At 63.0% G+C, this 15,694-nt stretch overlaps 1 protein-coding gene across 1 annotated transcript in view; it reads left to right on the forward strand.

Moving 5' to 3' along the window:
• Window positions 1-15,694, forward strand: part of FBRSL1 (fibrosin like 1) — a 107,175-nt gene that overhangs the window by 45,834 nt on the left and 45,647 nt on the right. Inside the window, exons 3-4 of the mRNA XM_026449525.1 lie at window positions 938-1,027; window positions 3,265-3,300. Coding sequence (XP_026305310.1) covers window positions 938-1,027; window positions 3,265-3,300 — 126 coding nt within the window. The remainder of the gene's footprint in view (window positions 1-937; window positions 1,028-3,264; window positions 3,301-15,694) is intronic.

A 15,694-nucleotide genomic window follows, 5' to 3' on the forward strand; every position in this document is an offset into this window, starting at 1 on the left:
AAAGTGCTGGGATTACAGGCTTGAGCCACCGCCCCGGCCGAAATTATTTCTAAGTAGGAAAATTAAATACGTGCAGGGCTCTGGGTCTGGTCCCTGTGTGGCCACTTAACCTGTCTGCAGGTCTGTTTGCTCATCCGTGAAACGTAAAGGAAAATAGTTTCTACTCGGGGCCACTGTGTGAGCAAACATGTGAGTGCCTGGGCCAGGCCCTGGCATGCAGCGGCGCCCATGCTGGCTGGTGTCAGAGGTGGTGGCGGGGGGTAGTGAGTGTGGGCGCTCCCTTCTGCAGGTGATGAAATCGAGGCATGGGGAGGCTGCACAGCGGCCCAAGGGCACACGGCGAGGGACGGGCAGGTCCCACCACCACCTTGCTGCTTGCCCCGAGATGGTGCCGACCGAAGGAGGTGGAGTGGGCACAGCCAAGGGACGGTGGGTGGTACTGAGGCTTGGCCTGGAGGTCATAGCCCTGTACAGCCGGATGGGGTGGTGCTAACCAGCCAGAGGGCAGCTTGGCCGTTGAGGCTGAGAAGAGCCCAGGGTGTGGGAGAAGGCCCCACCCGTGGTCCCCAGCACCCCCAGGATGTCTTCAGAGTCAGCGGCTTGTGGAAGGGGCGGCTCCGAGCACGTGGCGGTTCTCATGTCACTGAGCTGGGGGGTCCTGGGTGGGTCCTCCCCATCCTGGTAGAGTGTGTTATCAGTGTGTGAGCCGTCAGCCGGGATGGCATTCCTGGCTCTGCAGAGCTCCGTCCTGCTGCTGCTCCCACCCCCAGACCAGGCCCCGGCCCACCACAGCACGTCACATCCCAGAGCGCCCAGTGGCTGTCGGGGCACCCGGGGCCAGGGTGCCAGGAGCAGGCACGTAGCCCTAGCTAGCGGGCCCCGATGCGGACATGGTGAGGTGGGGGTTTGCCTGAGACAGTGTCTCTCTCTGTCCCAGATGAAGGTCACCGTGTCCAAAGGGGGCGACCGGGACAGTGACGACGACAGCGTCCTCGAAGCCACCAGCTCCCGGGACCCGCTCAGCGATGTGAGTACCCACAGCTGCCTGCGCCCGGAGGCTCCCTGAGTCTGGGCCCCCTGCCCGCTGCGTCCTGCACAAGGGCATCCAGGAAGCCTCTGGTTAGGGCCCGGTTTCCCATGAAGGCTTTGTCTTAGCAATTAGCATTTTGCCTTCATTAAAGCATGATTTTTTACTCATTAGGACTTTCCCCATTAGGAGAGATTTAAATGAAGAAACGGTGAGCAAGCTAGCAGGAGCCCAGAGCCCAAAACGTTCAGCCTGCCTTGGACACTGCGCCTGCACCACTGGCCCTGGGGGTGGAGGGCAGGCGGATGGCGGCCGAGCCTCGAGATGGGCACCCCTGGGCCGCCACTGGGGACGCCTGGGCTGCCGTGGGTCCTGCCCTGCTGCTGGGGACACCCACCTGCCTTGTGGGCTGGGGCGAGAGGCAGGCGGAGCGTGGAGGCAGCAGGGGCCGGGGTTTGTTAACCTGGGATGGGAGCAGGCGGAGTGTGGAGGCAGCAGGGGCTGGGGTTTGTTAAACGTCAGCGGAAGGTGCTTCTTTCACCCAGATCAGGTCTGGGCCGAGCGTCCCAGGCTCCCGACGTGCCTGTGCCAGGCAGAGGCACACGCTGACCTGGGTCAGGACACGCCTTTGGCGTCCCTGAGAGAGGCCCCTGGGCCCCAGGTCCCCGGGGGGCCGGGACCTCCCACACTTAGGCTCTCATGCTGGATTTGGCCAGTGACAGGGCTGGACCCTGAGGGCGCGGCAGTGGGAGCATCGGGGCGGGGCGGGAAGAGGCTGGAGGCCGTTGACACCTTTTCCCCAGCTCCTGCAGGATGTGTGGGGTGGGCAGTGGGGGGAGTTCCGATGAATGGAACCTGAGGCATCTCATTATCACTTAAATGAAGGCCTCACTGCCCGTCTCCCCATCTGTTGCCACAAGTTAGGAAAATAGACTGGGAATTACCTGGGGCCGCTGCTGCCCTGGTTCGTCCTCTGATTGCCAGCCCCTGATGAATGAAGTCACATTCTGGGCACAACGCAGCAGCTGGGACTGAGGCTCAAACTCGGGGCGACAGAGGCCCCCCACCCCTCTGACAGCTGGGAGCTGGCGGGTGGGCCCATCGGGACCCAGGGCCTTGGGCTCTGTCCCCTGACACCCTGGGGCCCTTCAGGAGCTGACCTGGCCCTGGCCAGGGTCTGTCTGGGGAAGGGGGAGGGGGTGTCCTCCCCGACTCTGCAGTGGGGGTCTTCGATTGATTGGGGAGAGTGGGGGGCTGCTCTCAGCTGGCCCCATAGCCCCCCTTTTCTTCCTCTGCCCTGCCCCTCGGAGTGTTGGATCTTTGCATCTGCCCCCTACTCCCCAGGCTGTTCTGGACCCTCTCTGTGAGCCCCACCCTGCCCGGCTCAGTGACCCACCCCATCCACTACAGCAACCCTGAGCCTGCTTCCCCCCCACTCCGGCTGGGGGAGGCCCTGGTGGTCTGAGTGTGTAGCTGGTGTGATCCACACCTCTGTCCTGAAGACCTCACAACACCCGCTCAAGCCAGAGGGATCCAAGGGTGTAGGGGGCCCCCAGCAGCCCCTGCAGACCAGAGGGATCCCCACCAAGAGCATGGGGGCCCCCAGCAGCCCCTGCAGACCAGAGTGTTCCCTGATGTCTGAGGGGCTCCCAGCTGCCATCCCCCAGCCCTGACCCGCCCCCCACCTGTCAGGCCCCTGTGGTGAACCCTCCTTTGAGGGCTCCATCTGGCACCTCCTCCAGGAAGCCTTCCATGACTAACCAGGGCACCCTCCCCAAAGTCCTGCAACTGTGGACCCCTCTGGTGGGTGGGCACGGAGGGAAGTCAGCAGAAGCTGGGGCCCTGAGCCGGCCTCCCCCAGGTCTTCCTGCCTCCTCTGAGGAGCGTTTCTGGGGGGGCCTGCCCTCCTGGGGACAGGGAGCTAGCCAAGGGTGTCCCTGTGGGAGCCTCAGACTGGTTGGGCCAGGAGGACAACAGCCCCTGGGGAGGATCCCACCACGACGCCCCCATGGCGCCGAGCTCTGTCCTCCTCCCCGTGGCCTCAGTTCTCATGGCCCCTGCCTGTGAGGACGTCTCGCTGGCGGTCTTGGGCCTGGGCGTCTGGACCTGTCCCCACCCGGGAGAGGTGCTCAGCCGGGTTACGGGCTGCGGGGCTGCGGGGCAGGTGGCCGGGTGCGTCCCGAGGAGTTTGGGTCAGAGCCGCAGCCTCACTGACTGTCCCCTCTTCCTTCCTGCAGAGCTCTGCGCAGGCGGTCTCAGGGAGAGGCTACTCTGTAAGTCCCCCAGCACCCCCCCAACCATCTTTGTCCCCTTGGGGCCTTAGGACCGGGCCCCACCTCACCTGTCCGAGGCCCCACAACCTAGCTCACCCGTCTTGTGCCCGCTTTCCCTCTGAAGCCCCAGACTGGTTCTGGCCTCAGGCACGTGGGGCTGGTGGGGAGTGGACAAGCTCCGGAGTGAAGATCGGGGGAGTGTCCTGCTCACAGTTTGCCAGAGGCCCCCAGGCTGACATGCTGCCTCAGGGGGATGGGCTGGCCCTGTGACTGTGGCCCTGCCAGGAGCCTCGGAGTGGTCAGCCTGCACAGACCCCAGCGGTGGCTAAGGCTGCCGGGATCCGCGGGACCATGGCCGCGCTGCTTCCTGGGGTCCTATTGGGGGCCTGGGACATTTGGTGTGGGAGGTGCCCGTGGTGTGAGCAGCCGCCTCCAATGCCCCAACCGGCACCTGCCTCAGCCCGGACAGAGAGGACTGGGTCCAGGTTGGGCACTGCAGGGCAACACCCAGGGAGCCAGCACCCCGTGTCGGGCAGGGGGAAGGAGACCCGTGTGCAGTCTTCATGACGGGTGTGTGCCCTGGGGGGGAGTGGGTGTCTGCCTGGGGGAGTGGGTGTGTTTCGGTGTGCCGTGCCTCCCCATGGGTGCACATGGCACGGCGGAGGTCTCCTTGCACATGTGCCTGGACTTACTGTGGGAATGACCTGGGAGGCCAGGCGCCGACCCCTGCCCCCCAGACCTGGAGGCCCAGCCCTATCTCCCCGACTCCCATCACCGCTGTCCCCTGCCCCCCAGACCTGGAGGCCCAGCCCCATCTCCCCGACTCCCATCACCACTGGTCCCCTGCCCTCCTCATGACTGTGTTTCGTTTTCCCTCAAGTGTCAGGAGGAACATTAATGACATCGTAAAACCCAGAGCTCCATAAAAGCCATTTCTACAGATTGACGGCCTGCTTGGCTCGTGGGAGGGTAGGGGCCTGGACTCCGCCCGCCCCGTCCCTGCAGCCCCCGTAATTTCCAGGCCGGAGAGGCTCCCTCACTAAACCACAGCAGCTTTTCATAGGGTGTGTAATTAACCATCAGTGACCCAGTGTGGCCAGGCCAGAGGGGATGCGGACTGGTGTGGCAGCCCCACACTGTCTCTGTCCCATAGCTTCTGCTGGTGGCAGAGCAGGAGGCGGTGAGGGGGCGGCATGGGCGTCGCGGCCACAGGCCAGGAGTGGACCCCATGATCCCTGGACCCAGGATCATGGGCAGGAATCGGCCACTTGACTGGGTCACGGCAGGGGCTCAGCTGGGCCCTTCGCACCCCCACCCCAGCTCCCCTGAGGCTACCCTTTCACCTGAGGGTCTGTGTAAAGCCCTGGGCTCGGCTCTGCCACCCTGGGCTTGGCTCTGCCACCCTGGGTTCTGCCTTTGGCCTCTCACCTGGTTTGGCCCAGAGTCCATGAGCCGTTGACCTGGGGCGGCCGGAGCTCACATCTGTGCAGTGGTTCCTGGAGCGTCCGCCCGCCCAAGGGGCCTCTTCCTGGGGCTTTCCTTCCTCCTGTGCTGCGTGGGGCGTCGGCGGGCCTGGGGCAGTCTTGCTGTTGTCGTCTGAGCGCGGGGGGCAGCCCCTCAGAGGTGGCTGTGGTTGTCCTAACAGCCATCGTCATGAGTGTGATGACACTCCCCCACCCTTCTCTGGGCGGTGTACTGGGCAGGCCATCAGCCATATCCTGACAGGCCGGCTCCTGGTGTGCGTGTTCAGGGTCAGAGTGTGGAAACGGGCTAAAGCCACCTGGCCCTGGCTGCTGGGAAGTATCTGGGCCAAGTGGGGTGCCCTGATGCAGACTCCATGGGCAGGAGGGCTGCGGCCCCTGCGTAGGTGCAGACTGTGAGTGTCGGTGACATCTCCAAGTGCCGGGCAGGGCTCCTGCCGGCTTACTGTGGGTCAGGGGGAGGGCTGGGTCTTAAGCTCTGGAAGGTGGGCTCTGCCCCCGGTTACTGGTGAGGTGTGCACATGGTCACCTCCTGTGGCCACCCCAGCTGGTCTGAGGCCCCCAGGGCACCTGGGCCTCTCTGCCCTGAGCCACTGGGCGCCCTTCTGCTTCTTAGTCTCCATTCGTTATTCAGGTTTTCTCTCTAGAGCACTCTCTGTGTTTCCTGAGAAAGCCCATCATTAGCTTGCCAGCTGCTTGCAGCTTAACCCCCACAGCCGAGGCACAGAAGTGACAGATGGTAGGATGGGGGGAGGGGGAAGGCAGGGGAGGAGCCGGCCTGCTGCACAGGGGATGGGGTTGCCCTCCAAGCCGCAGGAGCCCGGGAGGACCCTGAGGGCTGCAGACGGTCCTGTGTGTGTGCCCTGGGCCCCGGCGCACACAGACCTGTGTTTCAGACCCTGGTGCGTACAGGTGGGCCCAGCCATGTGCAGGTGTGCACCCAGGGCCCTGGTCCAGTGTAGCCCTCAGTCGCCCACGCTGTCAGCCCTGGGGGCCCCTTGTGTCCAGTGTGTGGGGGGTTACAGGGGAGAGCCCAGGCTCTAGGCAGACAGCAGGGAGGTGCCCGGCCTCCTCGGAAGTGCTCTTCCCCGGCACTGAGGACTGGAGGCAGGTGGAGGCCAGACCACCTCAGGGGCAGAGGACCCAGAACCGGCCCCACAACCCCCGGGGCGGAGGACCCAGAACCGGCCCCACGGGACACGTGCCCAGGAGCAGGACAGGCAGGACCCAGGAGCAGGCAGGGGGCCTGGCTGAGGGTCTGGATTGTGCTGGAGCCTGGGACCCACTAGTGGGGGTTCGGTACTTCCCTGAGGCCCTCAGACTCCTGGGGTGCTCCCTCGGCTGGGGCTGCCGTATGTGTGTGGGAGTGTGTGCATGTGCGTGTGTATGCATGCACGTGCGCATGTGCCCGTGTGCACCTCGTGTCTGCGGCACCCCCGTGTGGTGGGCTGTGTGGGGCTGTGTGTGGCCTTGTCAAGCAGTGTCACGGGTTCCTCTCTGGGCCTCTGCGTGTGTGTGCGCACGCACGCACCCGCGTGTGTGACCTGTGTGTGTGTGTTGTGCACGTGGCGCTGCATGTTGCGAACTTGGCGTTGTGTGTTGTGAACTTGGGGTGTGTTACTCATGTGGCGTTGTGTGTTGTGAATTTGGCGTGTGTTGTGCACGTGGTGTGTGTTGTGAACTACTTGGCGTTGTGTTTGTTGCTCATGTGGCAGTGTGTTGTGCATGTGGCGTTGCGTGTTGTGCATGTGGCGTTGCGTGTTGCTCACGTGTGCACCCCTTGCTGCCTGCCTATCTGTGACTGGGGCCTCCAGCATAACAAGGAGCCACAGCCAGGCCGGCAGCCTCCTATGTTGCTGATCGGCACGGGCATTCTTCACCTGGTCTGGTTTTATGAACCGTCCTGAAAGTGGTGTAATTTTGTCCACATCGGTGGCCAGCAAAGCCCCAGCTATTGCTCATCCTCAGCAGCTGCTGCCCTGAGTGTGTGGTTTGGCCTCCTCGGCCACCATCAGCACTGTAAGGTCAAGCTGCTTCCACCCGAGGATGTGGTGACTGATGGCAGCGTGGCAGGGGCAGCGTGGCGGATTCGTTAGAATGAGGATCCACAAGAGCCTGCTGGGTTGGAGCCATTCCTGCCAGCACAGGAGCCTGGCTTGCCCTCCCACACCGGAGCACAGAATGTTCTGGAAGGGCCCGTGGCCAGCAGGGGGCGTACAGGGGCCAGGGTGAGGGGCCAGATGAGCTGCAGGGTAGAGGTAACAGCCCATGGTGAGGCCCAGGCCTCAGGGACCCATCTCACCCTGCACGTGGCGTTTAGTTACCAGATCATCCCGTTCTCTAGACAGGGTCGCAGGCCCAGAGAGGCCGATGGGGCCACCCATGGGCACCCACCTCAGTGACTGGGAGCTGAGACCCTCAGACCTCTCTCACCACTCAGCCCCGCCTGCCCAGGATTGTCCTCCATGCGGCTGCCCGGCCCCTTGTGCCCGCCAAGAAGAGCCACCTGCGTGGCTATGCCCACACACCCTCCTCTGCCCCCAGTAGCGCCCACTTGGCCACAGCCCCCCAGACCCTTCCTGTCCCAATGGCGAGGCCGTCCATCAGGGTCACAGACACCCGCCCTGCACAAACTGAGGTGTGGAGAAATCGGTCCCCTTGCCTCCCCTCTAGCCCGTGTGTGCGGAGCGTGGCCATGGCCAGGGCATGCACGTGGGGAGAAAGATGGGAAAGACCCTGGTAAGGGAAGCCAGGGAGGTGCTGCCCCAGTGGGGTGTTAAGCACAGCGCAGAAGGGTGGGAAGGGGGGCCAGGTCGGCGGGGACGGGGACAGGGAGGTCTGGAAGTGGGCGGGAGGAGGAGCCAGGCCGACTGAAGCAGGTGCAGGTTTGAACAGCGGGGCCCGTGGGAGGCTCTGAGGCACCTGAGGAGGGAGCCCACCGCGTGCTTGGGGGCAGGCCTGGGACAGGGAGGCTGGAGGTGGGCGGGAGGGGCAGAGACCCAGCCAGGTGGAACACTGCAGATGCCCCCAGCCGCCCGGGCCCTGTCGCCCTCGCTCTGCGCCAGGCCCGATACAGGCGCTGTCTTTACGAGGCAGGTTTATGACACTCACTACGTGGCTCCTTGGGCCTCTTCTGAGCAGCCATAATTTGTACAAAAGCAATAAAAACCCATCAGCCTCTCCCTGGAGTCAGAGAGCCACAGTCTCCTCCCAACCTCTGAGCATAGGAGGGTCTTTCAGGCTGGCTGCTGTGTGGGGACCGCAGAGGTGGGGGCTGAGCCATGTCCTCACCCACGGTGGCCACAGCCCGTGCCCATCTGCCCACCCATTTGTTCATCTTCACGCACCCACATCCATGCATTTACCCACCACCTGTCCCCACCTGCCGCCCGTCTGTCCGTCCATGCCACGGTGATCATGTGCCCAAGGGCAGTGGCCTCAGCACAGCCTGACTCTGGGCTGGTCTCTGTGCCGGGCACATCACACAGGGTCCCTGCCCTCAGGCAGCTGCCGTTCCAGTGGGGAGAGGAGCCAGTCGGTAAAGAGAGCAGCAGCTGCCAGCTGGGAAGGAAGGTGGGCTGGGGCCGGGGCAGTGTCTCAGAAGGGGCAGGCCAGGGCGTCTGGGTAGGGGCAAGCCTGTGTGTGCGGGACCTGAGACGGGCGGGCGCAGCTGCCGGAGGAGACAGGGAGAGGTGCGGGGGAGCTGGGTCGTGGAGGATGGGAGGCTGTGCAGATAGTGCCACTGTTCCCCACCACCCCAGGCTGAGTGACAGAGGGGCTGATCCACCCAGTGCTGAGAGGGGCAGGGTCCAGGCCAGGCTTGTTCCAGCAGCCCAGGCACCACCACTCAGCCCTGGGAGGTTGGCACGGGGGCAGCAGGGACTTGGGGTCCTGGGAGGTGGCCGTTCTGCCATCCACCCCCACTCGGGGCCTGGCCTCTGTGGGCTGTGGGAGGACGTGCGTTCTCGGGCCCCAGGTGAAGGGAGTGCCTGCGTGTGAGAACACCTTCATCTCCATGGCATATAGATCATTGGACTTCTCCACCTGCGGTATTTGATTGCAAACAGGTGACGTCCATGACGAGGCCTCACCTCCGTCTGCAGATGCGGAAGCCGAGGCCCAGGCGTCAGCTGCACCTGTCGCACCCTCTGCCAGGACAGGGTCCAGATGGGGCCAATGGATTTGGTCCCCTCCCTGTCCACCCTTTTCACCTTGCCGCCTCCCTGCCCCCTTGTGCCCTGCAGGGCTCACTCCCTGCGGCCGGCATGTGCTCTTTTATCTTCCGTTTCGTGGGTCAGAATTGAGCGAGGCTCAGCCCGGCTGGCTCCTCTGTGCTGCACTGCACTCACTGGGGTCTCCCGGGGACGGTGGCTGGTGGCTGGGCTGGGTGGAGGGTTCAGGGTGGCTTCGCTTACATGCCCGGCTTCTGGGCCTCGGTGGCTCAAAGCCCAGGCAGCTGTGGCCACCCCTCCCAGAGCCTCAGCCAGGCTGGCGGCACCATTCCAGCACATTCTGCAGGTCAGAGCCCCCCAGCCCAGGCCAGGTTCCAGGGAAGGGGTTGGACCCTGGCCTGGGGGGCCTCATAAGTGCCGCCCTTCACCCCGCCCGCAGCTCCCTGCAGCACTCCCAGGAACGGGGACCACAGCCGTCCACCAGGCAGGACAGCCCTACGGGGCAGGGAGGTGCCCGACCAAGGAGGGCGGCACAGACAGTGAAGGTGGCGGTGCACAGCCCTGCTGGAGAGGGCCAGGCTGGAGTCCAGGGTGTCCGTCAAGCTGAAATCCAATTATGGGAACAGGCTGGGCTGCTGTGACATGGGGGTTAGGAATTAATGTTAACACTGTTTCTGGTTAAGACTTTTTGTGTTGATAAATAATTCATGAGGCAGTTAGCACTTTGAGCCTGACAACACGAGAATATATTAATACGATCGGCTCCAAGAAAGGTCAGCCACGTGCTCGGGGCCAGGGGGCCATCTTTTATTCATTCCCTGACACAGGCTTGTTAATTATTCCGGTCCAGCCAGGGCTGTGCTGGGAGGGACGCTAATGAGAAAAAGGAGAGTGGATTTGAGATCCACACTCCATCCACTGTGGGGACGTAGAGGGAGAGACGGAAGGAAACCCCACTGAGGCCTCTGAGGCAGGATGGGGGCTGCAGCCTGGCCCCCTGACAGTGCTGGTTGGGTGTGAAGAGGTGAGCAGAGCTGATCCGCAGGTATGTGGGGCAGTGGCTGCCAGATCCCAGCTCTCCCAGCCAGATGAGGAACAGGAGCAAATGCAGCCAGTATCAGAGAGCAGGAGGTGCATGGGAAAGTGAGGCTGAGGCCGTGGGTGCCCCAGGCACGCTAGGTCCAGGAGGTGCAGGAACCCCCAGAGAAGCAGCTGGGCAGAGACCCAGAGGGGATGCTTGTGGGACCAGGGGCGAGGAGTCCTGTGTGTGTGCACGTGTGTCCATGACAGTGTGAGTGCACATATGTCCATGATGGTGTGAGTGCACGTGTGTACATGACTGTGGGTGAGTGCATGTGTACATGGCAGTGCACGTGTGTGGATATGTGTACATGGTGTGAGAGTGCACATGTACATGACTGTGCCATGTGTACATGATGTGAGTGCACGTGTGCATGGTGTGTGAGTGCACGTGTACATGGTGTGTGAGTGCACGTGTGCATGGTGTGTGAGTGCACGTGTACATGGTGTGTGCCATGTGTACATGATGGTGTGTGTGAGTGCACGTGTACATGATTGTGTGAGTGCATGTGTACATGACAGTGTGTGCCATGTGTACATGTTGTGTGTGCCATGTGTACATGTTGTGTGCCATGTGCACATGACAGTGTGAGTGCCATGTGTATGTGACGGTGTGTGTGAGTGCACATGTGTATGTGAAAGTGTATTATGTGCCTATGTGTACATATAAGTGCATATGCATGCATAACTGCATGTCAGTGCACGTGTGTACATAATGTATATGGCTGTGCACATGTGTGTATGTAACGGTGTCTTTGCACACGTGTATATATGATCGTGTTGTGCATGTGCCTGTGTGGTAACGATCATGGTGAGGCGAGGGGCTCTGGTGGCATGCCAGGGTCTTCAGGCTGGTGTGGGGTGGGGTGGAGTGGAAGCGGCTGGTGGCCAGCTCTTGTTGCCAGGAACCCCTTTGCTATGTGGAGACAGCTGGAAGGCTAGAGCACAGGGGCTCCAGGTGGCCATGCTCGACAGGACATGAGGGCTGAGGGTTAGGGATGTGCTGCATGGCCACCCTGTCGTGTGGTGGGTGCCCTCTGCTGTGGGTGAGAAGCCCACAGAGCGTGTGGCCAGGGACACGTACTTAATGGGAAGAGTGGCACTCGGGTGGAGAATGGAAAGCTGTTCTGAGTGAGACGGTTCCTGTCCAGTGTGTGAGTCGGGCCAAGCCCGGAGGTGGCTGTGGTGGGCCCTCCCCGGCCCGCATCCCAGGGCATCACAGCGCGAATGCCAGTCCAGCATGCCCGGTGTGTGAGTCGGGCTGAGCCTGGAGGTGGCTGAGGTGGACGCTTTCCCCATCCGTGTCCCAGGGTGTCACAGAGCAAATGCCAGTCCAGATTTTCCATTTGTGGCAGTCGCGACTTGAGAAAATTAAAGGTGATTTTGTGCATTTTTGAGCATTTAGGTCCAAGGCTCAGGTGGTGCTGAGCAGGTTTCTAGTACTGCAAATGTCTGGCAGAATGTTCTGGAATTGCACTGGGGCTGGGCAGTGCTCCCTCGGGGACTGGCCCCAGCACCTAGTGCCCCAATCTTTGTGACAGTTGGGAGCCCCCACGAGGACAGTTTTGTCCCCTCCAAGCACAGCGTGGGGCTGCGGGCAGTGCAGACTTTGGAGCCCAGGTGTGTGCCTGCCATGTCTCCAGCTGAGTGGATCCTGTCGACCCTCGGGAACAGGATCCGTGTTCTCAACAGACAAGACCGTGGATCAGCAAGCAGCCGATCGGAGATCCCCCCTGGGTGGGATCAGGGCCCTGAGCAGGGGCTGGCCGCGCTCTTGTGGAGGGGCAGGGCTGCCACTGCACGGAGAGCTCAGGGGAGGGGCCACAGAGCCCTGAGTGCCAGGAGGAGCCAGACTGGCCGGGACTCGGGGAAGAGCGTTGGGGGAACGGGCTCACCCAGATCCCTGGTCAGAGTGGGCTTGGCTGTGGCTGGGCTGAGTCCCTCGGAGCAGGCCTGAGAGGGAGTTAGTTCGATTCATAGGAGGTCCTGAGACGGAAGGGGCCTGGGAGGGTGCGTTCTCCAGCTGTCTCTCCTCCTAACCAGGGCTCCAGCCCCACATTCTTGCTGACGCGTGGCTCACCAGGCCCCTCAGGTGGTCTCCCTTGGCAGCTCTCAGGGAGAGTTCAGAAATGCCTCCAGAGATCCTGGGGCCAGAGGCAGGGGTGCCAGCCCCACAGCCCCACCGCTCCCCTTTCCCGTCCCCAGCTGTCTCTTCACGGGCCTGGACTGGAGGTGGAGGGCTGCCCGAGTCCTGCAGGGCCTGAGGCAAGCGCGGTCCGTGCTGGGTGCACTAAGTGGGGGCCTCCAGTGGGCAACGCAGAGCCCAGAGCTTTCCCTGGTAGTGACGGCCACGGGGCCGCCGCATGGCACAGCCTTTCCTGAGGGCTCGAGCCCCAACCGGAAGGCACTGTCACAGGCGGGCGCACAGCCCATGGGGCCTCGGCGCTGTGGGGAGGGTGCCCAGGCAAGTCCAGCTCTGGCATGTGTGCTCCAGGGCCTCACCTGCAGCTCCTGGAGGCTGTGGCTGTTGGCTACAGTGACTTGATTGCTTGTTAATTGCCCATTAATTGGGTAATTAGTGCTTTGAAGCCTAAACACTCATAAAAGCTGAATTTGCTGAGTAAGCAAGCATGGCATTTTTCAGGACCCGCCGCCCGATTATTTTGTGTAACCAGGTGCAAGGGTACCTCCACCTCCCAGGACAGTGAGAGGAACTCTGGTGGGCCTCAGTGCGGCAGGGCCCTGAGCAGAGGGTGAGCGTGGCCTCCGGGGCATCTGCCACAGATTCAGAGCCTGGATTCAGGACTCAGAACCCACCCAGCACCACCCCCAGGCTGCACCCTGGTGGCTCCCATGCACTCGGTCCTCAGTGTCCCCACCGGGCAGCAGGTGGGTCCGTGGCAACTTGCAAGTGAGCCCAGTATGAGCCACATCCCCACACATTGCCCAGCCCCCACCCTTTGGACCCCACGGCAGCTCCTTCCAGGCACCCGCTCTTCCAGTCTCCAGAGAAGAAAGGCCTGGGGGACGGGCGGGAGGCGTCTGTGCCAGGATCAAAGTCAGGGAGGGAAGAGCTGGCTGTCAGGTGGGCCAGGAAGCCCCAGCGCCGTGCTCCGGCCCACCCAGTCCTGCCCTCCAGCCTCATGCCCACCCAGTCCAGTCTCCCAGCCCCGTTCCCCCACCCACCCAGTTATGCCTTCCAGCCCCACCCACCTAGTCCTGCCCCCCAGCCCTCTCTCAGTTGATCCCAGATCCCTCCTGCCAGGTGCTGCCTTCCCTTGGCCTTGGGCCCCATTCCCTGTGGGTCACCCTGAGAGTGTGCCCAGCTGGTCCTGGCCACCTACCCACTCTGGTCCCTGGCACACCTTCGTCTGGCCTGGTGCAGCAGCAGAGCCCAGCCCCACACTGTTTTCTGCACCCAACCCTGCCAGAATGGAGGCCAGACATCCCCTCTCAGTGGGCTCCACACGCCCCGTGACCCGCGTACCACACACTGTCCCTGCCAGCCATCCTGTGGGTTTCCAAGCCACCTGCGGTGTATGTGGTGCCTGCTGTGGGCTCACCACATCAGCACCTGGAACCAGGCTCCAGGGCAAGCCTACTGTTCGCTGTACCTGCCTCACCTGGAGGGGCCATTCCCCGATGTCAGGAGGGCTCCCGGCCTCATACCTATGGCCCCACAAGCCCAGATCCCCAGCTCTGAGTCCTGGGCTCAGCTCCAGGCCCTTGCTGAGTGACCTGAAGAGTGCAGCTGAAGAACGTGCTTTTCCTCTGAACCTCTACTTCCTCACCTATGAAATGGGCTGATACTGCTGTGACCCTGGGGGCACAGCCCCACACCATACCCCTACCCCGAGGCACATCAGGAACAAATCCACTCAATGTGCCCCACCCATCCCATTCCATGCCAGAACTGTGGGAGGCCAAAGGCACCTCACCCTCAAGTGCCAGAGTTGGGCCCTGCGGCTCCAGGCTCCAGTACCCACACCCGTAACCCCCTGCCCACGAGGGGCCAGCAGCCCCTCGGTGGTCACGCACCCCCCTCCCCGGGGATAGCTGCCCGGCTGCGTGGGGTGAGTGCACATGTGGCCCCCACCTGACTGCGCCCCCCCTCCCCCAGGCATCCCAGTTCTGCCCGTGGAGGGGAAGGGAAGGGGAGCCCGGGCTGAGCCCGCATGGTGGAGGGGTGCAGATTCACAGGACTGAGGCAGCCGAAAGGGGCTGAGATGACCTTTCCAATCATGAGACATTTCACACAGTGTGAAGCTCAACTCGAAACCTTCCCAGCTGCTCCCAGCCCTGCGGGCCACCGGCACCACAGCAGCCCCTGCCCCTTATTTCAGCCAAATCACTTGATTGGAATACATTCCGTATCCCGCCCGAGTATGCAGCCCAAATGAAGGCGGGCCCCTTGGCACTACCATCTGGGAAGATGGGGTCCCACAGGACAGGGCATGGGGCCCACAGCCACTCATGCTCCTGCCCCATCCCTTCCAGAGCTGCTCCCCCGACCGCCCCGAGCCATCCAGGGAGCTGGAGTTTCCAGGATGCAGGTTCAGACAGAATAGGTCAAGCAGCCGAGCCGCTGTCTGCCCCACAAGGGCCTAGCACAGGCGGCACAGGTGGTCGTTTTCCCCACTCAGTGGCACGCGGCTCCATGGCAGGTCCTGAGGCGCCCACGTGCCACATACAGACATTGGGACATGTGGCAGGACACTGAGGGCAGAAGCCACCAAGGGCAGGATGACCAGATGGTACAGGGAGGGGTCGGGAACTGGCACACGCAGGATGCACCATGGCACACGTGTACACAGCAGATGCTCCTCATGTCCCCGGGTACCTGGGTGTGCACACACAGCTTAACAGGGCCCCATGGAGGACACGTGTGCACACTCGGGCCACACGCGCTCAGCCAGGTGGGGCTTCTGCACCGGCATTCCCAGCAGCTTGGCCTCTCACTCGACGCTCAGGCCAGGCCTTTCCACTCTGTCCCGCCCACGCCTTGCCACCGTTCCAGGCACCTCGGGTCGGTGCAGGCGCCCATGTTGTGGGGGCATTTTTTCTGCTGGTGAGGAGGGGTCAGGGCCCCCTGCCCCAGGTAGTTGTGTTCAGGAACCTTCATGCAGTGCCTCGGGGCAGAAACCCGGCCCTCACTGGCCCTGCCGGAGCAGCCCTGGCCCTGCCTCAGCCTCTCTCCCACCCACCGGGCCCAGGCAGCTCGCCTGGATGGGAAGCTGGGGAGGTAGAAGCAGAGGCTGGCAGTGTTTCCAGTACCTTCCTCCAGTGCACGGCCCAGATCCTCCCCAGGACAGCCCCTCGGCCCCTCTGTCTCCTGTCTCCTCCCCATCCTGCCTGGTCGGGGCCCAGACACCGAGGGACCCCTGGGAGTGGCGACCTCAACGCAGGGTCCCTGCTCATGAATTTTTCATGCCTTTGTTTGAGCAGTGGGATCAGACGGCCCCTGAGTGCAGCGAAGCCGTAATTAATGCTTGTGCTGAGAAGGGAAGGCATCCTTTGCTGCTTAATAGCCATGCTGATTGGTGTCTCCCGTGTGCAGGGCTGACAGGCGGCCCCGACCCCAGCCCGTAGCCGCCCAGGGTCTGGGAGGCATGCAGGGAGGCCTGGGTGATGGGGGACAAGCTCCCTGCGGGGAGGCCTGGG

Source organism: Piliocolobus tephrosceles, chromosome 10, assembly GCF_002776525.5.
Source record: "Piliocolobus tephrosceles isolate RC106 chromosome 10, ASM277652v3, whole genome shotgun sequence".
NCBI lineage: Eukaryota > Metazoa > Chordata > Mammalia > Primates > Cercopithecidae > Piliocolobus > Piliocolobus tephrosceles.